The following is a 25,021-nucleotide window of genomic DNA, read 5'->3' as shown; positions in this document are numbered from 1 at the left end:
ATAAGCTCTTCTCTGCATTCCTCCATTTCTTTCCTTTTAGATATATCAGGGAAAAGAAATCAACACTGGAGTAATTAAGCTGATTTCATATGGTTTGGCTAAGTGGTAAGTTCCCTCAGTTCAATTTATGATAATATTACAATTTCTTCATTTTGCATGTTCTTGCCAAGAAGCATGTGTTTTCTTAATAAATTGTTGGAATAAGTTGGACTTACAGTGTTGCTAGAGGAAAAAATTCTCTCTGTTCACTGGATTCTACATTAGAGAACCTCTCACAGGCCCCTTCAGGGATGACCTCTAAGTAAACAATTAAATGTTAGTGAATTAATCTGAAACAACCACTTTTAGGTTTCTGGGCCCCATTATTTATCAGAAAAGCCTTCACAGGTAAGATCTAACAGTTTCGGTTCAAAATATTCCACGTACCCAGGAGTCCCTTATTGCTTCAGATCATCTCCCCAAACATGGTGATAGAACTCTTCTGAGTCTCAGAAGCCACATTAAACTATGTGGACACCATCAGAGAGCAGGTCTACTCTTTTTGCTATTACGTAAAAGGTATAGTGGATTGCTGGCTTGAACATCACATAATCAGTCAAAGCAAGAGGGATTACCATAGTCTACGTACAAGTGTTCTTCTCTTAGAAGTGGGGTTTTGTGTGTGAGAGAGGTTTTAAGTTCCTTCAAGCTCCTTTGATCTCCCAGGGTTTGGCAAATCACTAAGTAATAATTGTTGGGCCGAAGTAAATGGTAAGAAAGCGCTTCTGATCCCTGTTGTGTGGCAAACAAACAACAAACCAAAAATAATAAAACAAAACTTCCACCTTCCTGATCCATACTGAACATTAGGTCATTTTGGGGGTCTGGCCTCTTTTGGATGAGGCCACAAAAAGGAAAACTTGGCTGAAAATCCAGATCTGGAGTTCTGACAGAAATTATCTAACTAATGATCCTCAAAAAGAGCAATGCAAGTCATTTACACCCTTTATTTAATATGATTCATGCTCCATGCAAGAGAAACTCCTAGTGTTGGCAAGGTGACAATGACCTTGGCCACTTAACAGCATTTACAAACAACCTTTTCCTCTTCCTCTGAAAAAAAATTCTTTTCTCTTTCCTTTTTCTCCCCACTTTTCTATACTTGCTTGCTTTAAAACAGTATGTAGCCAACTTTGAGAACCTCCAAAAAATAAATGGGAAATCTTGGTGCAGAGGAGGTGGGGGAAAATGACCCTTTGTTCTAGGGCAGTTAAAACTTTGAAGTAGGTAAAAGTTGAAAGTTTAGTTGTTGTTTTTCTTCAATGACTAAGATCTTTTTAATTAACTTCAGTAACCAAAGGAGAGTCTACCCTCCCTCAGATGTCTGAATAAATGAAAAATAGGTTGCCATGAGTATGGCCTTGCCTAGTTTGAAATGTTCCTGTTTCTTTTCCAGAAAAATGGAAGAGAGAGTGAATTGCTTCTAATACATTTCAGGGGAGCTGGAGTAGGTGTTTGGATCTTTTCCCAGCAGCTATTAGGATTGGGTGGTATCCATTTTTAGGGGTACACAAAATCTTCCTTTTGAGGCTAAATGGTAGGGGGTGTTTAAGGTCAGCTGTGCAATTCACTGTTTTCTGGTCCGAATTCCAAAAAAAAAAGGCAAGTCACAGTAATTCAGATTCCCTTTGAGCCTGAGGAATATATAATACATTGAGAAATGATATAGTTCAAAAACAGATTTTAAACATAGGCATATCAAAGGTAGTGAAACTTTCATTTAAAGGTTTCACAAGTGCTCATTATCAGATTTTTCAGCTAGGGTTACCTAGGAAATAAGTTGCTTGTGAAAAACACTGCCTCTTGCTTTAGAAAAAAATTCCTAATCATTCTGTTTCAAATTTTTTTATGCTTTCTTCATGCCAATTACTCCCGTTTTCCTTGTTCTTTGCTTTCCTTTGGACTAGCATGCCCAACTAATTTCTGAAACAGGTAAATCACTGCAATTATTCCTGATTATTCCATAGTGAATGTGTTTTATTTATTTTTTATCCATTGCAGAACCAAAATGGAAATAGGATGCACTTTATGAGATTTTTGTTTTGTTTTGTAAGTAACTTCTTGGGGCAATTTCAAAGCACACCTCATTTTGCACTACATTTCCATAATGTTGGCTGTTGAATTCTGTAAATAACAGCAGATATGCCCAGGACTGAAACTATCTGCATAGATGGCCTGTTTCCCTTGAATCATGATAAGTGGGGTGGATAAGATGATATTAAATTCTTTTTTTAATATTAGCTTCCACATGTGGATTTATTTGACAAGGGGGTAAAATGAATCCCTTTTCCCCAGTAGAACAAACAGGAGATTATAACAAAAGAGATTCAGACCATGACAATGACAAGTTCACCAGTGGAGGAAAAAGATCTTCAAAACTGTACTCCACCACTGCGGAAGAGGAAGTGAATGCAGTTGGGCACAGGAAGTCACAGCCAACAAATGGTTAGAACCTTCAATTTTCATCTTTCATGGAATCAATGCTTAAGAACTGGCACTAAGATTTACATTTAGCTGCAAGACAGTTCATTGTGTTCCATTCCAAGGGGTGAGTTTGGGATATTATTCAGATAACAGTAAGTGTCCCTAGTATAGAAACACAATGCCTGCTTACATTTTAACATATGACACCCTCCCCACCTCCCCCCCCCAAAAAAAATGCTGAGGAAAAATCTGAGGTTGGTAATGTCAACCAGAGTGCTCACAGACTCTGGGTTTTACTCTGGGGAGGAAATGACTTAGTGCTTGGCGTCCAGTCTTCTTTTCAGATGTATTTGTTATTTTTAAAAGCATTCTCCCCGCTCTTTTCCTTTCTACTCTCATTCTTCTTGGCAGAGCTGTAACTACGGTGAAGTGACTGGGCCAGGGCCTAGGGCATTGAATTTAGAGTTCGTTGACAGCGTTTTTAGCCTTCTGGCAGGATAAAAAACAACAGAGCCAAGGCACCTAGTTAATAAAAACAATTAGTTAAAATAGGAAGCTACCAGATGGGCTGTAGTGAGTTCTTCCGTCTCCCTCCGCCTTTAAGTAATGACCTCTCCAGATGCAAGTCTTCTACCAAAACCTTTTATCTCCAGTACGTAGACCTGTCTATACAAGGAAAGTAACTTGTCCAAGTTCACATAGGTAGACAGGTAGAGGAGGCAGATTTTGAGCTTGGTTTCTCTGACTCTAATTCTATATCTTTTTCCATAGACAACAGGTAGGTAGCACAGTGGATGTAGGAATCAATTTGGAATCAGGAAGCCTTGATTTCAAATTCCCCCTCAAACACATATTAAGGGTGTGACCCTGGGCAAGTCACTTAACTTGCATCTGCCTCATTTTCCTCATCTGTAAAATGGGGATAGTAATCACCCTAGCTCCCAGGGATGTTGTGAGGAGCCAGTTGAAAAACACTTTGTAAACCTTAATGTGCTGTATAAATGCTAGCTATTGTTACTATAACATAGTGGAAACTTTGAGAATAGAATACAACAATATATAGAATAATATATAGAATATAGACTAAAGGGATGACCAGTAAATAGTAATAGATCTCTCTGCCATATACATTAGTCTGGATAGGAATTTTCTGTAACTATTCAGTAAAATGAGGGGGACCCCAACTATATTTCTCTTTGAGGCACATTGCTTTTTAAAGTTCCTTCGGCCTGGCATCCTGGAACATACAGTGTAAATGAAAGTCATCAAAAGGTTAGAGGAAGGAAAGATTTCTATGTAGATTTTAGTCTCTGTAAAGTTTAGAAAAGTCTTTTATTATATAACATTTTGAGGGAGATGAATACATTTGTTCACAGCTGGGGATACGGGAAAGGAAATGTCCTTTCTCACTTGTTGCTATTTATCATAAACATGGCTTGGAAAATTAATAGCTGCCCCTTTTAAAGGAGATTTTAGCTTCCTAGAGAACAAAGAGAAAAACAAATGTTCCTATGTTTGTTCATGTTTGAGCTTTCTTCAGAGGGCTCTAGATCATGAAATGAAACAAATTTTTGCCTTCCTTTACAAAGACCATTTGGTCATTACAAATAGGCAGTTGGTGATCTCACAGGGTGTCCAGTGGGACTGCTGCCCCATCACCATTTCTCTGATCTTTTTTTTTCTAGGATGGTGATAGATTTGCAGTGAACTTATCCACTGCTGTGCCTAATTTCCCAGCTGACCTATGGCACATATTCATAAGACGTCTGATAGGAGTCAGAGAAACCATCTGGACCCAAAAATCCCTTTGAAATGATCATTAGTAGTAGAATAGTAGTAATAGAGACTTCATCCTTGGACTTGTTAACACTCTTTATTCAACAAGCATTTATTAAGCTATCTCTGTGACATTACTGTGCTTGTTATTTATTAGGCATCTATGTAAGATGTACTATGTTAATTACTGGGAATATGAAGGTAAAATCAAAGACTGACTTGTCCTTGCAAACACAGTTTCAAAACATCCAAGAGGAAAAAGCAAGCCCTATGACCTTAATCCTTTCAATTCTAATAGTGTCTATGTCCAAAGGTAGCACTTTTCTAGAGAAGAAAACATAATTATAATTTATCTGTCTACCAGACCTTTTTTTTTAACCTTACTCTCCAAATCACATAAAAGTCATAAAGAGCTACTTTACTGAAATGGCAAAAATCCTGTTTATGGAAAGTACCTATAGAATCAGTATCTGTAAAAAAAAAATGTAAGTAAATTCTGAACATTTGCATCAAAATTACTGAATTAGTTTTGTTTATGGTCCTATTTATACAGAATGGATGACTCGATTTCTGACAATTACAGTGTCTGATAAAATAAAAGTGCTTATGACCCTTCTACTTGCATACTTTCTCTAAGGAGTGAATCGAAGTACTTTATAAAACTGAAAAGTAGTAGCCCTTCCATCATCCAGAGGATCATAATTCCAGAGGTCACCTAGTAATGCCTAGTAAGGTTGGGAGATGAAATAGTAAACGTAAAGATAGGTCTAGACTAGAATCAGAGAAGAGCGTACTAGGAGTAGGGAAAGTGTTCTCCATGAAATATCATGCACTCTTTGGCATGTCCATTGATTTAATCAGAATTTAGTTGCTTTGCCAGAATCTCAGTTTGAAACTCTAAATTCTTTAAAGCCAGTAGTTTCCACTAATGGCCAGTCCCTCGGGGTTACAACCTCCGGATCATCCTTGACGCTTCATTCTCTCACATGTCTCACAATTACTAAGCAGTATTGATTCTGAGTCCACATCTTTTGCATCCTCCCATTCCCTTGCCCCCTCTAGCACCTACCCCCCCACCCCTGCTTTTTCTCCACACTTAACCATCACCATAGTTTGGGCTCTCCTGTCTGGACCTGTTCAGTAGCCTCCTAATTGGCCTCCCTACCTCAAGGCTCAGCCTCCTGAAATCCACCTTCCACATTCCTGCCAAGGTGATATTTCCAACGATTTGATCATGACCACTACAGGAGCTCCCCTTGTATTAAATTCAAATTACTCTGGCATTTAAAGCCCTCACAGCCTGCCTCCAAGCTACCTTTCAAAGGCTATTATACATTGTTTCTCTTCATGCTCTCTTTGATCCAGCTAAACTCACCTCCTTCTTGCTCCTCAGTGTGCCATCACATGCCCTACCTCTGTGTTTTTGCGCATGCCTCTCCTCCAGCTCTTGGAAACCCTAGCTTCCTTCGAAGTGTCATTTCTTACACAAGGTCTTTCCTGAACTTCCCTGGCTGCTAATGCATTTCCTCCTGTAACATTTCATTTTTGTCTGTATCCTTTGGATCTAGCACTGTACCTGGCACATAGCAGGCATTTAATAAAGGCTTACTTGATTGATTGATATCTAATTCTAACATGGAGGTGCGTCTATGATCTTAAAGCTGTGCCAGTGGAGGTCAAGCTGTATCAGGCTTCAAGTATGGGCCTCGTCATAGACTATGTTTCATTTGCCCCAAATCTGGTATAGTTAAAGTTGAGTGAGGTGGGTCACCTGATTCCCCATACCCTACTACCTGCCCCAAGGACAGCACATTAAGGCAAGCTAGTAAGATGTGATACAGTTACAATATACAATATATTGGTGAAGAGAATACTCATACTAAGTCAAATGAATTAGGATTCTTTTGAAGTATTGAAGCTTAAGGCCACTTGAAATTGGGTCACCTTATAAAAGCTGACCTTTTGGAAGCTTACCTGTCGTGGCCTCTTAAAAGCATTAGCATACTTCATTTTATAAGCCCCAGAAAGGTGGTGATTTTGTTTAAAGAGGCAATTATATTTCTACATGAATGACTTTCATTTGTTAGTGCCAGTTCCTAGCACTTACCTAACCTTTGAGAACCAAATAGCATTCTGCTTTCAGAAAAGAGTGTTGGGGTTCAGTTTTACAATTAACAAACAGCATTTAACAAGTCTTTTAAGCTGAGCTGCAGGTTGTCCCTCTGATAATGCTTTCAGCAGCTTTTATTTACACAAAACAATTTTCTTATTCCCTTGAAACTTGAACAGTATTTATGAAACATACAGAAGCTATTGTTCTCAAAGCATGCCGCATATTGTTTTTCTCATGATTATTCCTCTGTTTTAATTGAGTCTGGCTGTTTTAATGTTTATTTGACAGGTATTTGTATGCTAGAATATTTTAACTTCATTTATTGAAAATATTTCTAATTGCATCTTTTGTGTGTCCAATCATTTTCTCTTTCCACTTAATTATAAGCTACAATTTTTCATTATATGTTATGCTGTTTCTTACAGAAAATAGTTGTCTTTGCATATAGTATTAATAGATCTTTGAAGAGGAAAAGGGAAAGTAAAAGACATCTGATGTTGAGGCTTTTTTTAATATCATCTACCCCATCCCACTAATCAAAGTTGCATTCTACAAATACTTACTGTTATTCAAGATCTGACATTGGATTGCCCGTGCCCTATTTCATTTCCCTCACAAGGACAAAGGTCTATTTCCTTCCTAGATTACCCCAAAGAGAAATGTAATAGCCTATTGCCACTTTGGCTCATTCTAGGAGGGGTGAGCCAACAGACAGTTGGTGAATGTTCCTTTTAGGTCATGATAGATCTAGCTTTCTAGGATATTAGTATATCATTGTAGTTTAATGGAGGGGAAAGCAAAATGTTTGATCTAAGGTTACTCAAGAAAAATATTTTATTGTTCTTCCGGGAAATCTCTGTTATATCAGTGCTAATGTTGGCCTTCAACTTATATATGAAATCAAATCATTTTGGAGAATGAAAGATTCCATTTTTGAGCTTCTCTGTCTGAGGCCTTGATGTGATTTGAATATAGATAGACTGTTCAAGTGTTGAATACAGTACATAGTTACTTAGTTTGCTTATTCATTATTTATAAATGTCTCTTTTTTCTCTCCCAGTGTGCTTGGGGCACACATAAAGCTTATAAACCACTGGAACTTTATATAGCTAGCTTTATATAGGAGTATTTATATCAGAGAGGTATAATGAAAAAAAATCTGAATTTTAAAAAACTTAGAATAAAACTAAATTAAGTCAGGTTGACTGGGCAGGCATGATCCTGAAACTAGTGAAAGATATGAATTTAGATTAACTTTTTTAAAAAGTGTTTTAATATAGGGCATTTTTATTTCAGGTACATATAATCAGTAATGCCATCTGTTAACCATAGGCCTGCTGTGTGATCTTTAATAAATACATAACTCATCTGTAATTAGCATATTATATATATGCAAATAGATATTGCTAAAATGCTTGAAAATAGTATCTTCCCTCAGGAATAATTACCCTAAAGGTTTGTTTATATTATTAATTTGCCATAGTGAATTAACGGAGGAATTAGGAGTCCTGTTTCTAAATCCAACTCTGCTACTGCCTGACTATATGATCTCAGATAAATCATTTGCCCTCTCTCTATCTCCATTTTCCCACCTGTAAAATGGGGATAATTACATCTGCTATGCCTGTTTCACAAAGTTATTGTAAGAGCAGACAAGATATTATTAGAAATACTTTCTTCATAGCTAATGTCAAGGTAAACCAGCCTAGTCCTGGCCAAATGATCACTGTTTCCAAATTAATAGAAGGATCTGAACTAGTGAAATCTCCTAATTAGGATGGATGTTAAGATGTAATATTATTGTCGAAAGTTTAATACATAAACCACTCTCTAGAAAACATATATACTGGTCTCAAATTGTATTTTGGCATTTATCTAGTTTACATCCTAGAACATGAAAATGGGCTTTTGTCCTCCCATCCACAACAGAGGAGGACCCTTGAAAGTAATATCATTGACTCAATAAGAAAATCACTTTTGAATGAAAACAATAGAATGATGGTAATTGTAATAATGGTAGCCATCTCTAGGGTGGGGAGATGGAAGGAAAAAAAGTAATTTACACGATCACTTTATTATAGATTTGCATTTCATGTGCAGTCATCTTTTTTTTATTATACTATGTTATGGAAATGTTTGTTTTATTCCATAAATTAAAAATAAAATGAATAAATGAATGTGGAGGGGAAAAGAAAACAATAGAATACAATCTTATTGCACTCAGAGACACTCTTACTTACTTTTGTATTTGTGTGCCTCAAACTTGGTACATAGTAGACCCTTAACAAATGCTTTTTGGTTGACTGATAAAGAATTTTCAAGCCAGAACTAATTTTTGTCAGGGAGATAAGTGTGTTAAAAAGGGCCTTCTGTGAAGCAATTTAGAAAGATGAATACTTTTGTCTCAGGGAGTAGTGTTTCATTATTAATCTCTGGCTCAATTATTTTTAGTTGTATGAATTCCATCATGTTAAAAAAAAAAATGAGTGTGGGTCATTTTACACAACACGAACTGAATCCAAGAATCTTCCTCAAGCCAAAAAGTTGAAAACAATAAAAAGGCAAACAAGACAAAGCCAATATAGGAGATATTTAGTAGACCAGGGAAGAGTGTTCTACCAGACTGGTTTTGCCCCTGCATCCTGCAATTAAAGCTCATTATGAGGCAACAAATGCAAAAGAGACAGCTAGTTCCTGTGTTTTAAATTTTAATAAAGCGAATCATCGCTAACATCCCTGGTGACAGCATGTCCTTATGGCTAGATTTTATAATGTTTCTTCAGGATGAAGGTCAGTAATATTCATCTGCCTGCATCAAGTGGCAGGGGAGGATTTTAAAGGTGCAAAGCACCTAGAGATAATCTAAATGCAATCCAACCCTATGTTTTAATAGAAGAAAAAAACAGACTTAGAGAAAGATCAGATGACTCATCCCAGATCTTAGTAAGAAGAACATATCTTTAGCACTTAAGGTTTGCAAAGTGCTTCCCATGCTCTTCCTTGTGATTTTGATAATACAATTAGTAATGTATCCCCATTTTACATTTGAGGAAGGGGCAGGGCTTGGATTTGAACCCAGGTCTGCTAATACCAGATCTAGTTCTCTCTCTACTACATTAGCAGCTTAAAAAGTTAAAAGTTCTCAGGCCAACTAGGTGGCAAAGATAGAGATAGAGCACCAGCCCTGGAGTCAGGAGTACTTGAGTTCAAATTTGGCTCAGATACTTGACACTTAACTAACTGTGTGACTCTGGACAAATCACTTAACCCCAAATGCCTCACAACAAAAAAGAGAATAGAAATTAAAAGTTCTCTTTGGATATTGCCATTATATTCATTTAATATCTAAAAGCAACTTAAATATATAATACCTAGCATTATGAATAACTGCCAAATGACTTTGATTATCCTCAGACAGTTATCATATCCATTTTTTTCTTAATACTCTTTTGTAAGTGAATAGTAGGGATGGAGGGGCAGCTTTTCTTTTTAAGGATCCAAAATCTGTGATCAAAGTTGTGAGCTAAAAGTACCCTTCATTTGGAACTCAGAGGGCTTAAATACTCTTCAAATCTTACTTCATGTCATTAACTAAAAATTTAAAATTTCCTTGGCAAGAGATTAGAACCTGGAGATGACCACAGCCTTGGCAAAGGAAGTCACGATATTGTTGTTTGCATCTTAGGCTATTAGAGCTAATGAGCCCTCACTTCCTGAACACTCTTTATTAGGTTAACTACTTAAATAGCCAGATGGAATTTGTGAGCCTAATAGTCCTGGAGCCAGCCAAGTAAGAGCTTCAAATGCATTTTGAAGGTTTTCCTGGAAAGAGATGCCCGGAACTTTTGGGAAGCCCTTGAACTTCTAAGCTAAATGAGGCAGTTCCATTTTTCATTCAAAGCATACAAAACCCATGTTTATTATTTTTAGCTGAATGGTGTCTACATAACAGTCATTGTAAATAACCTTAAATAGCCTTTAATAACACGTACTATAGTACAGAATTTAAAACACTTTCCCCAGGCAATGGAAACTGTACTGCATTTTCCCTTTGGTTTTTGTAAAGATTATTTTGTCTCTTGCAGGACCTTTGTTTTTATATGTAATCAGAGCAAAAATTGATAGCAATAATATCTCTGTATGGAGAGTGGTTCAGTGTATCTGCTAGTATCAATTAATTCCTCATAAGGCTCATACCCTAGAGAGTAAAACTGAGAGGACAAATAAATGGTAAAATGTCAAAATCAGTAAGTCTGAGAGGGCAGTGAAGACATAGGAAGCTTCTGTGTGTAGTGTCCACTGCCAAAAACAAGAATAAGTCCTAAATTATCTACTATAGACCTAAAATAGGATATAAATATCCTTTCAGAAACATTTTTTGGAGGGCAATTGGGGTTAAGTGACTTGCCCAAGGTCACATGGCTAGTTTTTGTGTTAAATGTCTTGAGGCCAGATTTGAGCTCAGGTCCTCCTGACTCCAGGGCACTGCGCCACCTAGCCGCCCCTCAGAAACATTTTAAGGAAACTTTTACTCGTTTCTCTCTGCTAGGAAATATTCAGTTCAATTTCAACACTTATGAAGTACCCACTGTATTCAGTGCCCTGAAGGTGATGAAACAGTGAACAAATGAGAATAGCTCATGTTTGTATTGTGCTTTAAGACTTATAAAGCCCTTTCCTCCCCACACCTGAGTGAGGTAGTTAGTGCACTTTATATTATTCCCATTTTGCAGATATAGAAATTGAGATTCTGAGATGAAGTGACTTACCCAATAACATACCTTGTAAACATCAGAGCTGGGCTTCAAAGCCATGTCTCCTACACTCAATAAGACGTAGTCTCTTTCTTCAAGGACTTTTCAGTCTAATGGAAGAGGAAAGCCTAGATCAGTTCCAGAGATATCATCTTCCTCCAACTTCTAAAATGTTACTTCTCTGCTTCTGGTAACACCTCCCAGAGAGTCTGAAGAGTTTCTCTGGGGGCTTCAACATAAAGGAGGGCCCATGAGAAACCCCAGAGAGTGTGTGGTTTAAATATATGTGCACATTTCTTAATAGGAAGCTTGCGGAGGGTTTAGAAATTTTTTTTCTTGTCTTCAGGCTTAAAAGAAAACAAGCCCTTTACTGATAAATTGGTGCTAATAAAGTCTGTATCAAACTCTTCATGCTTGGGTGCCCCCATCTTCTACTGAGTTGGCTAGTCATGCTAAATCACTGGCATCCACCTATAGCAAACTCTTTGTATAAACTACTTCCTTGTTTGCTGCAGTTTCATGGAAGATCCAAGGACACCAGTCACCTGAACACCAGGAGCAAAGGCCAAGGTCCTCCAGCAAAGATGGCTACCAAGGCAGCAAGTCCAGCGATTCTGGAGAAGATGCAGAGAAAGACTTTATTTTTGTTTAGAAGGGTATGCCTTGCAAATGACCATACAAGGTACTTTTGTAACCCTGGGTACACAATTGTTTTCTGTTGGTGCAGTTGGTTTTCTTTCTTTTCTTTGTTTCTTTTTTTGTGAATAGGAATCACATTTTTTTAATTAATGGTATTCAAAGCACATTAGTTTGGTCTTTCCTTTTCTTGATGATGCATTTGATTCTCAAACATTCCCTTATATGCCTTCACTAAAAACCAGCATTCTGCTCACGTTCCCTTCTGGAATTTCTCTGAAGCAGCTACAGAAAGTGCCCTGCCTACGGGTTTGGGGAAGGCAAATGAAAGTAACTGGAAACCATCTCACACGAATCTACTGTGCAACAGGTTGTGTGTTGTACTGCTGAATGTGAATGTGTCAAATCTGCACGTGTCCGACAAAGAAATACATTCTTGCTGTATGCAATTGCACATTGTAATTATAGTCACAGAGCACACTAATAAATAATTTGTACAAATTATATATATATTAGATGCTTGGGTCTGGGTTTTACATTCTCCTAGAGAGAATGTCTTTCTTCCTATTGAATTGTACAGAAAAAAATAAACAACAATCCTCAATTGGTTACATTTGCATACTGTCAACAAGCACAACTAAGAGTGGAATAGAACCTTGACTCGACTAAATCCTCGGATTAATGTACATAGTTGATTGGAATGAGGCAATCAAGATTTTAAGAATATTGGTGTTTGGGAGGTTGTTTTCAGTTCTGTCTGCATATTAGCTCTTAATGTGTGATTTGAGAGAGAAATAATTAGACATCTGTAAAAACAAAAAAGTACTCTTTTGGGGGCATATTTCAGAGATATTCACTTACATTACAAGTTGAATTTTATTCATATGTATATTTGTACCAATAAAATGATTTTGCAAGTGGAATATTAGCCTTCTCCAATACCTTCTTAAGATGGGCTTGGTTAATGGTGAAGTCATTTCATTCTTTCTGGGAAAAAAATTTGGAATAATCACAGTTGTGACATACCACAAGGGGAGCTATTATATTCAAAACAAATAATATAATTCACTATTCCAGTGACCTGCCATCTCCAGTGTGGGGGGATAAATTTACATAAGGACGAAGAATCAAATACTTATCAGTGCTTTACACCTGGCTGCATGACAAACAGATTTCCATATATTTTGAGGCCTGAAGAAAAGCTAAAGGCTCAGAACAATTTCTTCCATTTCTTCCATTGTTGCTGTCTAGCTCCCCATGGAGTGTCCTAGGCACCAGGGTCAATTATTCCATGGATGCATGTGTATGTATGATGTGGAGAATTTGGAGGGGCCAAGACCATACCTATCTAAAAGATGCCCATTTCTTAGATAAGCCATTCTTGCCTAATAAGTCTATGTCAAATTGAAATCAAATTGAGTGATTCATGCTCAGTTACATTTGGCTGTGCCCTTGGCAAGCTGTACCAATTAAAGGTCTATCCCAAGATATGCTCATGCAAATTACCTAATGCATTCTCTATCACTTTAACTGATAAATGCTTAAAGGAAAAGCCAAACTCAGTTATATAGGCATTTCCCAAACTCTGTTTTGCAGACCCTTGGTTTCATGTGATATGGACAGGAATTCTTAGAAAATTTTGTATATAATTGTTTTGCCTTCTAAAATATTAAAATATAAAATTATGTATGTATTAAAACTACTTGTGCAACAATTTTTGGCATAAAAATGTATTCTCTAAAAGTTTCTCCATTTCCCCTTTTATCCTGGGTATAGTCTAGAACTCTGGACTAACACATATAGTTTTTAGTCAATGAAGTTCAGTCTTAAAAATGAAGCAACTGAATTCCAGAGAGATCAATGAACTTTTTTCAAGGTCATACAGCTAGTTAGTGACTAGCTAGTCAAGGCCCCTGACTCCAAATACAGTATTCTTCCCAAAGTAAGTTATAATTAACACAGAGGATCATAACTAGATGTTCTCAAACTTTCCTATGAACAGGAAACTGAAATGTGCTGCAGTACAAAGGATTTAGGTTAAATGCTGATAGAGGGGAGGGAGAGTATTCTGGGGAGGAAATGGCTTTTGTGCTACAATAGCAGTTATAAAGTCTTTAAAAGTTTTTTGAGTTTTGACACATAATAATGGTGGTGATGATAGGTTTATATAGTGCTTTATACAGTGCTTTAAGGTCTTCAGTGTACTGTACATACGTTGTCTCATTTGATCTTCACAACAGTCCTGAGATAGGTGTTATCATTATCCCCATTAATAAATGGGAAAACTGAGGCCTGAGGGCAAAGGCTATTTTTCCAAAGATTTATGGGTGGATTTACAATGAAAGCAAGGGGGAACAGACTAAATGACTGTGTCACCTTCTGTTCTGTGGAATTTTTGTCAGCCCTGAGTCACTGTCCATATTTGAGGTATATAGAGAAATGAAGATAACTTTGGGGGAACCAGAAGAACAGTGGGGCTAGGACATGCACAGAATAGATCAGAACTGGCTATCCCCAGAATGGGGAAGCCTGCAAGAAATGACCAGATCTGTATAAATTCTTATTGATGGATGGATACATACATCCTGCAGGTGGGACCAGAGTCAGAAGGAAGTGAAAGGAAATAAGAACAGAACCTGTAATTTCATTGGTATGAGGAACTCCCAATATGGGTAAAATTCCCCTGGTAGAGACAAGTCAGCATGTTCTCTGCAACTGAGCCTTAAGAGAATTGTCTAGAGCAGAGGTCCCCAAACTTATTTGGCCTACCACCTACCACCCCCTTTAAAAAATGATTAAATGCCCCCCTGGAAATCTACTTTATTTAACCCTTTAACTTTTTTTTTTTAATGATGCATTTAAAATTTTTTTAAATGATGCATCTTACTTAAATTTAATAATTGTAAATTTGGGGGGGTTTTCCTGCACTGAAATTTTGATGATGTAATATTGTGTCATGTAACTGTATAGTATTGTATAGTAAGTCATTACACCACATATTCCTTTGGATGCATTGTGGATTTTCCAACAACATGAGACATGCTCACCTACCAACACTTGCTTGTTAAGCCCTCTCAGTGGACTTGACCACTAATCAGTTATAGCTTGCATTTTGTGTGTTTATTTGGAAAACAATAATCACTGACTTTTAACTCTGTTGTACAACAGATGAAACATGTAAGAATGGTTTTTCAAAATTATCTTCTTATGCTTTCAACACCCCTCATTTGCACCTGAGGCTACTGCTGCCACCCTGGATCTTTCCAGTGCCCCACAGGAGGGCAGTATCGACCACTTTGGGAACCTGTGGCTGGAGTACTAAGGTTAAGTGACTTCCCTGGGGTCACACAGCCACTGGGTATGAAGGGAAGCACTTGACTCCAGGTTTTCCTGGCTTTGGGGCCCATCCTCTATCCACTATACCACCCTGCCCTGCGGAGTGAGGTGGCCCAAACTAAAAAATTCAGGATCATGTGAAAAGCACAAATTCCAGCTTCTTAAGTTTTTTTTTTTCCAAATCAAATGGTTTATTAACTTCTGGTTTACATCATTCATTCCCACCAAATTTTGAGTTACAAATTTTCTCCCTGTTTTTCCCCTACCCACTGCCCCAAAATAGCGATCTCACTGGGTATCCCTTCCTCCAATCTGCTCTCTCTCATATCTTCTCCCATACCCCCTTCGACTTTCCAGTAGGGCATGGTGGATCTCTATTCCCCAATGTCTGTATATCTTATTTCCCAGTTCCATGTAAAATAATATTAATAATAGTATATATGTTTAAACATTTGATTTTAAAACTTTGAATTCCAGATTCATTCCCCTCCTCCCTTGTCACCCACCCTTACTGGGAAGATAAGTAATTCAGTATAGGTTGTACATGTGTAGCTAAGAAAAACATTTCCATAGTGGATATATTGTAAAAGACTGACTATGTTTCCCTCCCTCCTATCCCACCTCTCACTTGTTCTGTTCTCTACTTTGATCCTGTCCCTTTTCAAAAGTGGGGGCTTCCAACTTCCCTCCCCCCCGCTCCCCCTCTCATCCCCTTCTTCCCTACTCTCCTGTAGGGTGAGATACCCTATTTAGTATGTATGTCATTCCCTCCCTAAGCCAAATTCAATGGGAATAAGGTTGACCCATTCCCTTTTCTTCCCCTCCATTGTAAGCATTTTCCCTTGACTCTTCTATATGAAACAGTTTACCCCATTCTGTCTCTCCCCGTTTCCTCTCATTATATTCCTCTCTCAACTCTTAATTTCACCTTTTAAGTATCATCCCTTCCTATTAAATTAGTCCTATGCCCTCTATATGTGCCTGTAAACATATATACATACATTCACATATTTATTCACACACCCGTATACCCTCTGATATAGCCATATATATATATATTTCTATTCCCTTCAACTGTTTTCATACTGAGAAAAGTTTCATCAGTTACAATTATCATTTTTCCATGTAGGAATGTTAATAGTTCAACTTTGATAAGTTCCTTATGATTTCTTTTCCCTGTTTACCTTCTCATGCTTCTCTTGCTTCTTGTCTTTGAATGTCAAATTTTCTATTCAACTCTGTTTTTTTTTTTTTCAGCAAGAATGCTTGAAAGTCCTCTATTCCACTGAATGATCATATTTTCCCCTGAAACATGATAACTCAGTTTTGCTGGGTAAGTGATTCTTGGTTTTAATTCCAGCTCCTTTGACCTCCAGAATATCATATTCCAAGCCCTTCAATCCCTCAGTGTAGAAGCTGCCAGATCCTGAGTTATCCTGATTGTATTTCCACAATATTCAAATTGTTTCTTCCTGGCTGCTTGTAATATTCTCTCCTTGATCTGGGAATTCTGGAACCTGGCTATAATATTCCTAGGAGTTTTCTTTTTGGGATCTTTTTTCAGGAGGTGATTGGTGGATTCTTTCAACCTCTATTTTGCCCTCTGGCTCTAAAACATCAGGGCAATTTTTGGCCCACCAGGCTGTCCTCAGCGGGAGGTTAGCTTCTCTGTCATTTTGTGAGTTCTGTAGCTCCAAAGTTTCTTCAAAGTCACCTTTTACATGAATTGGGGGAGGAAGCCAGAGCACAGAGGAAATCCTGTTTCTACTCCACCATCTTGACTCTGGGCCTCCCCCCCCCCCCCCATCTGCTTCTTAAGTCTTGAAATGGGAAGTGAAAGCCCCTAAAATTCCACTGAGTCAGAAAATCCTATCACTCTTTGAGAGCCACATTTAAACACCCATGGTAAGGTAAATAAAGGGAACAATGATGGGCATGTTTCATCCCCAGCAATCACATTTTGATAATCCAAACATAATTTCTTTTTGGTATTGTAGCAGATTATATTACTTTGGTATAAACAGGGGAAAAAAAACAACCTTCTTAAATTTGGTTTTCCTTAGACCAATATTAGTATTACTTTGTATTTACTGAACACATTGCCAACCGGCCAATGGCGGGATGAGAGGGTGCCATGTAGTTGGGAAAAACCAACCAAAGATTAAAAATTGGATGGGAAACATTGACAGAGAAGGGAGTTTCTTACATGGTTTATTCAGAGCTGACTACAAGAGATAAAGGAAAAGTCACTGCTGTGGAGAAGGTAAGGATTTTGTGGCTGTTTTAAAAGACAAATTAAAAGAGAAAGTACCCAGAGAAAATGTTATTACAGCTGAAGGGAAAACTGATTCCTGTTCTTTGAAAAAAAAGAGGAGCTGCATAAAAATAAAAGAAGACAAAGATATTGTTAAAAAAAAAAAAGTTGTATCTAATGGTGTAGAAGTTGCACCTGTCCCTAATTCCTAGTTTGTAGAATCCCTGTGCATGTTGAGTTCATGGCCCCATTTGGGGTTTTCTTGACAGAAATAGTGGAGTGGTTTGCCATTTCCTTTTCCAGCTCATTTTACATATGAGGAACTGAGACCAGCAGGGTTAAGTGACTTGATCAGGGTCACACAGCTAGTAAGTATTTGAGACTGGGTGAATCTTTCTTATTCCAAGTTCAATGCTCTATGCACTATACCACTTAGCTATCCCTAAACCCCCATGAATGATCCTTTTTTTTAAGTTTTTAAATAGTTGGTTATGCAGTACACTTTCATTTAATGTCATTAAATTTGAGGAGTTTCAAAACACCTTCCAAAAAGTTCCAACCTAGTAAACAAATGTGTGTGGATTCATTCTTGTTGGCTCTATGAGGTAATTTTTACTAGAGAGGATCCTGAGACCCTGCCCATGCAGCCAACAGTATAAGCAGGATTGGAAAATGTTTCTGAATTCTGTTTCCCAATTAGTATATACTTGAAAAGCATGGTTCTTAGAAATTAATAGCACTAAAAGACAAACAGTAGAGTAGGAGAAAAAATATATGACAGTAAAAACCATTCCCCAGCAGATAAGTGGCCAAAGGATATAAGTAGTTTTCTTTTTTATATTTTGTTTAATATCATTTCTAATTATAGTTCTTCCTACCCATCAAAAGGTAGGTGGGATCCAGTTAGAAAAACCAACCAAGAGATTTACTACTACATCTTAGAGGAAATGTAATATTCCATATTCATAGTACTCACTTCTTCAAAGAAGAGGGAAGTGCATTTTCTTAACTATTCCAACAAAACTTAGTCATTATAATTGCACATCATTCAGTTTGGGATTTTGTTCCTTCTGTTTACATTGTAGTCATTGTGTATATAATTTCTGTTGCTGTATGATGATATGGGATGGAATGAGAAAACTCAATCCCAGAAAGAAAATGTGACTTGTGCCTAAGGCAGTACAGCTAGCTTATCTAGCATCAACTACAACTGGTTTCCTAATTCATACATCACTGTATTTTTCTAATATACCATAATACTAATTCCTCACCAATTATAGTTAGGTGATTGATCATAATAGCTCATTTCTCTATTGGTAAGGTACTTTATATCATCTCGTTTGATTCTTAAAACAACTCTGTGAAGCAGGTCCTGCTATTATCCCCATTTTACAGGTGAAAAAAACTGAGGCTGCCAAAGATTAAATGACTTACCCAGGGTCACAGCTAGTAAGTATTGAAAAAGGGATCTGCACCCAGGTCTTTCTGACTCCAAGTCCCTTTCACTATTCATTATAAGTTTCCTCCCGCATTTATTAATAATAAAATTCCTAGTGATTATGCATTAATATGAAACTAGTATATGTGCTCAGTTTCAGTTCCAAATAAGCTTTCCCTTTCTTTATATTTCATTCAATTACAATCATTTAGTGTGGTTTGTTTAACCATTTCCCAACCAATGGCAAATACTTTGTAGATCTTACTACCACAAAAATATAAATATTTTGGTGTGCATGGAACCTTTCTGTCTTTGATCTTGGGGTCACTATGGGGCGTATATTTCGAGTATATGCCTAGCTGTAGGATATCTGGACAAAACGTATAGATTTAGTCACTTATTTTTATTGTGATTCCAAATTGCTTTCCAGAATGGTTATATCAGTTCAAAGTTCCATTAACAGTGTACTATTCATTGCCCCTTCAACACTATTTCCATCTCTTGTCATCTTTGGCCAATTTGCTGGGTGTGAATTTGATGATCTGGATTTGCATTTGGTATGGTTGTTAATAGTGTGCAATGCTTTTGAAGAGAACTCTTCATGTCCTTTTACCATTGAGTCATTGGAAAATATTTCTTTGTCTTCTATATTTGATAATTCCCTTTATGTGTCAGACCCCTTGTAAGAGAGAATTGATTTTTCAATTCTCTACTTGCCATCTTAAACCATTTTCGAAAGAACAGCAAGCTCTAAATGGCCACATATTGCATATTCTAAATCACTAATATCAAGAAAAATTCACAAAAAAATTCTGTAATTTCATCTCACAAATAGACAAAGATGACAAAATTTGGAAAAAGTCAGTGTTGGAAGGATTTTGGCAAGATATACTGATACATTGGTGGAGCTATGGAGTTAATTCATCCATTCTGAAAATCAGTTTGGAATTATGTAAGAAAGGTGACAAAATTGTATGTATACTTGGGCCTAGCAATCCTGCTTCTGGATATATGCTCCAGGGAAGTCAAAGACAGAAACAAACACTGCAACTACACAAAAATGTTCATAGAAGTATTCTTTGTAGGAACAAAGAACTGAAAACAAAGTGCAATAAAGGAAGAACTCGGGCAGCTAAATAGCACAGTGGATATAGCACTGGCCCTAGAGTCAGGTGGACCCTAGTTCAAATGTGACCTCAGATGCTTGACACTTACTAGCTGTGTGACCCTGGGCAAGTTACTTGACACCTATTGCCTTGCCAAAGAAGAAAAAGAAAATAAAGAAAGGAAGAACTTGGAGAAACATGAGATTTCTATGAATTGATGCAAAACAAAATAAACAGAACCAAGAGAACACAGTAAGTACAACAATATAAATGAAGAGATCACCCCCTCTCTCCCCAAAAAAAGTTCAACTGAGTAATAGGAAAATCAGTAAAGGTCCTAGAGAACTGGTAATGAAACATATCCCTCCCTCCCCCAGGGCTGAGAGTCAGGACTACTAAAACAGAGTAATATATGCATAGTTAGATTCATCCCCTGTAATGGATGTTTATGATTAATTGATTTTCTTTGTCATGAAGGAGAATTCATCATGGGGGGAGCATCTGAAATGACAGAGGTGTAAAGAAAAAAGGTGTCAATAAAATGTATTTCTTTAAGAAACAGGACCTCATTTACCTTTCTGTCTATCCAATTTATTGGGCCCCACTCCCATAAATTACACTTTCTCAACCAGAAGATAAGCACTGTCTGTTTAACTTGGTTAAGGACACATCCAGCACCTTATTGAAACCAACTAGGAGCCAGATTCCTGAGCTGATAACAACTCCCATTCTTAAGTAGGATGACTTAACAAGGCACAAGGTAAGGGAGACCTGGCCCTCTCAGCATGCATAAAGAAATATTTTCTCTCTCTCCTGATCTGCCTGGAGGGAGCTGTCTTCTCCATGTATTTCACTGCTTAAAAATCCCAGCCTCCTATTGATTGCTAGCTTAGGGGTTGGCTGACTTGCTGACTTACCTCCACAGATGTTGGAGAGAAGTATTGCTATAAATTTAGAGAAGGGAGTGTCTTGGTGTCAGGAACTGAGTTCTACACAGAGCTGTAAATTTTCAGCTTGTACTGTCACAGGGTTTGTACCACAGACAATAACTTGTGTATCTTGACTTTTGTGTGTGCTTGTTGCGCTGATGCCATGATACTTTGGAATGTTGGCATAATTACTGAGGCTCAATGTTTAGAAAATATTGAAAACAATTACACACAAATTACATCTCAGAACTTCATGGACTCTGGCCACATTTGATCTTGTAACTTTCTGAAATATCCCTTAAGAGCAAACTGAAAAAAAAAATTAATTAAAATAAATTAGTGCTCAATATTCCAGGGGTGATTATTAAATAATGTGACCAACCCATTGGATTGTAGATCTAAGTTTGGATCAAAAGTCCAACCCCTTCAATTTATAGATGAGGAAACTGAGAACTAAGAAGAATTACAATCCAGAAATCTCACAACACTTTGTACATAATATGTACTTTCCAAATAGAAGCAGTTCCCATCTGCACTTTTAAAATCTGCCTTATTCCAAATGAAATATGTCAATCAGAAAATATTTGTTATTTACCAAGTGCCAGGAACTGTACAACAGTTTTCAAAATGTGATTCAGTGACTGCTAATGATCCCTGAGATCCTTTTTAGGTGATCTGGAAGGCCAAAACTATTTTCATAATATTATGATGATGTTTTAATTTTAAAATATATGGATAGAACTCACATAAAAAACTTTGAAGGGGGAGTCCATTGTAATTTTTAAGAGTGTAAGGTGTTACCAAGATTAAAAAGTTTGAGCACTGTTATACTAGATTATTCTTCCAAAAGAATAGTAATGTCAGTAATGAAAAGTGATCATTTTATATATGCTACAAATCTTCTAAGACCTAAGGTGGCAGGGAAGTAATCTCTACCTTTGAATTAGTTTGCATTAGATTTAACCCAAAATGAGTTTTCAATGTATACTACATCTCAGACTCCCTCTGCCCAACTTAAGGCCTCTGTGAAATCAGAAGGGGCCTATTAGAATCCTTGAAGCCAGAGAAAGCTGTGGAAGTACCACACATTCATGTCTTTCACCTGTTCTTTACTAAAGGAAACAAGAATTGTACTTTTCACACAAACCTAGAAACATGAATGCTGTGGGAGTGAAGCCACCAACACCACTTCCTATATCCCAGACTTACATAATGAAATGAGAGTTAAGAAACATTGGGGAAACCTGGAATTCATATAGATTTAGATTCTCTTGTCTCCATCAGTCAGTCAACAAGAACTTTTAAAGTGCTTACAACATGCCAGATGGGGATACAGAGAAAGACAAATAGACCCTACCTTCAAAGAGTTTACATTCTAATGAGGGAGACCACTTGTCTAGGAACATAGAAGGAATACACAGAGTAGATGAAGGTAATCTGAAAAAGGAAGGCATTAGCAGCTGAGAGAGTCAGGAAAGCCCCCTGTGGAGGGTGGGTGGGCCTTAAACTGAGTCCTGAAGGAGGCTGGGAGCTAAGTGGTAGAGGTGAGGAGGCATGAGGCATGAGGCATGAGCTTCCAGGCAGGAGGGACAACTCAGTGCAAAGGTACAGAGATGAAAGATTATAAGGTCTTTTCTGTTCCCAAATCAAAGGTTGTGAGTTCTACCTCCTCCTTAGGTAAATGGTATTTCCAGGAACAATATAAAAAATTGATTTCCAATGGTTTTTCCATCAAGCCATCTGGAGGCTTTCTGAGATATGTATACCAGAGAAACATCATTTATGCATTTTACTTAAACAAATTCAACTAGTTGGGATGGTAATGAATGGAATGAATAAATGAATAATTAAACAAATAAATGAGATGGGGAGAAAAAGTAAAACAATTTAATGTGGACAATTTCATCTGCCATTCTGTTCAAAGAGCATGTCATAAGTGACCGTGAGATGGAAGTGATCATTAGTTGGAAAACCTGAATCTGTCCTCTCAGATCCCTGTATATGATATCCACTTACAACTAAGGAGAAGGGGAGGTGATGGAGGAGAGAAGTAGCAGCAGAGCCCTAGGGACAGGGTAACCCATGTAATCCTAGCTTTTAGAGCAAGGGTTCTTAACTTAGGGGTCAATTAATTTGGTGCACCTTTTTCACATCTGCATTTCAATGTATTTAGCTTCCTTTGTAATCCTGTGTATTTTATACATTAATGAGATTATTCTGAGGAGTACACAGGCCACCAAATCGTCAAAGGGGTCCACAACATACAAAAAGGTTAATAACTTCTATTTTCAAGCCAATCTTTATTCCAAAGTTACAGATCTGGCTAGCCAACTCCCTTTAACTACGTTGTTCCAACATTCCAGACACTCTTATTTGTGTCTGGAGGAACCCTCTCTGAGGAGAGAGAACAATGCTGAGTGTTCTAGATCCTACACTAAACTTCATACAAGACTTGACACTACTCTGTACTAACAACATGAACTTCTTACCCCAGATGGAGGGACATGCACTTGTCCCAGTGAGCTTCCCTTTATCAGATAATGTCTAGGTGTAAAAAGAGGAATTCTGTGTCTCTTAGGTTATGGACTACCTCAAATTAAGGTGTCCACTGTTCTCTTGGATATCGAAAAGTAAGGAGAGTCAGAGTGGATGTTTTTAAGCTCCCAGCTGTTGTTGAATGCAACTTTGATAGTCCTGGAAATCCATTCATTCCTTCACTTATTAAGTCATCTAACACAAAGATGACCAAGACCAAAAAGTGCCCTACTGACTGCTTTTTCCTTGAAAAAGAAGAGACAGCATAGGTCTTTGGGCTGGGGTGGTGAATAGGATCCAGGAAACCAGGACTGCCTTCACTGTCTTCAGTAAGTAGGAAGGGAAATTAGAGCTCAGGAAATAAAAGAAGCTAACAACAGGCCTTTCCTTCAGACCATATAAAACCAATTTATGGACTAAAATTGGCCCACAAGTGACAAACAGTTTCTACATTTATCATCATTAACAAGGTCATCAAAGTGGATAGCCTTCATTGTGTAATTGGGCTTATTCATGGCCAAGTGTTCTCGAATCTCGATTTCCAACATGTTCTCTTGCATCTGCTGACACTGGCCTCCCAGCTGTTTCACAAACAAGGCACTCCATCTCCACCAGGCATTCTCTGTGGATGCTCCCCATGCCTGGAATGCCCTCCCTCCTCCACTCTGGCTACTGACACCAGCACCTCCAGCTTTCTTTAAGTCCCAAATAAAATCCCACCTTCTACAGGAAATCTTTCCCAACCCCTCTTAATTCTCACGTCTTCGCTCTGTCAGTTATTTCTTAAATATGCAGTATCTGACTTACTTTGAATATATTTGTTTACTGTTGTCTCCTCCATTAGATTATAAACTCCTTGAGGACAGGGACTGTTTTTTGCCTCTTTTTATATCCCCAGCACTGAGCACAGTGGTTGGAACATAGTAGACACTTAGTAAATGTTTATTGATTAATTGTTAGGGGAAAAGGCCTTGCCAAAGTCTCATTTGCCCAAACACTAGTCTTTCCATTTGAGGCTTTAGACCACAAACCTCATTCATTGTGTTCCTGCCAGGTCCTGCCACATTGTGACCAAGGGACCACTAAGCATATGATTTATTTCCATGGCAAATGGGTGTCATGGTAAATCTGAGACCATGAGTAGTCTTGGATTTCAGAGGCCATGAAGTCAATCCTTCTGCTGGCCCATTTTCTTTTTTGCTTTTTGGAGAGGGGAAGGTAGAGTAATTGGGGTTAAGTGACTTGCCCAAGGTCACACAGCTAGTTTTTTGGTGTTAAGTAACTGAGGCCGGATTTACACTCCGGTCCTCCTGACTCCATGGTTGTTGCTCTATTCGCTGCGCCTCCTAGCCGCCCCTCTGCTGGCCCGTTTCAGACAAGGGTTACTTCTCCATTGCCAGTCTAGAAACAGGAATGACAACAGATCCCACCTAAATACCAGTGAAGTAGTTGGTACTCTGCCTCAAAGAAACCCTCTCCATACCACCATCCACCATTTCGGAAGGACGATAATTGTACACTTTCTCTTATAGGATTACGGTAAAGGTTGACAATGACAACCTAGAAGTATTGGCCCAGAAAATTTCTATATCAGAAGCCCGGGTCCCAGACAGAAACACACCTGCTTTTGGTGGGCCTAGATTGTGTGTGTGTGTGTGTGTGTGTGTGTGTGTGTGTGTGT

General features: G+C 37.8%; 1 protein-coding gene across 3 annotated transcripts in view; it reads left to right on the top strand.

Moving 5' to 3' along the window:
* CARMIL1 (capping protein regulator and myosin 1 linker 1) overlaps nucleotides 1–12,665 on the top strand; it is a 404,323-nt gene extending 391,658 nt beyond the window's left edge. The window contains exons 37-38 of one of the 3 annotated variants that reach the window (XM_069095035.1): nucleotides 2,335–2,484; nucleotides 11,622–12,665. In XM_069095035.1, coding sequence (XP_068951136.1) covers nucleotides 2,335–2,484; nucleotides 11,622–11,758 — 287 coding nt within the window. In that variant the 3' untranslated portion in view covers nucleotides 11,759–12,665. The remainder of the gene's footprint in view (nucleotides 1–2,334; nucleotides 2,485–11,621) is intronic. The other 2 variants (XM_069095036.1, XM_069095037.1) reach the window with 2 other exon arrangements.
* The last annotated feature ends 12,356 nt before the right edge of the window (nucleotides 12,666–25,021 follow it).

The sequence above is a fragment of the Petaurus breviceps genome, unplaced genomic scaffold (genome assembly GCF_028583685.1).
Source record: "Petaurus breviceps papuanus isolate PSGF00001 unplaced genomic scaffold, PetGlider_PUasm1.0 224, whole genome shotgun sequence".
Taxonomy (NCBI): domain Eukaryota; kingdom Metazoa; phylum Chordata; class Mammalia; order Diprotodontia; family Petauridae; genus Petaurus; species Petaurus breviceps.
Note: the sequence above shows the minus strand (reverse complement) of the source record. Positions and strands in the feature narration are given on the sequence as shown.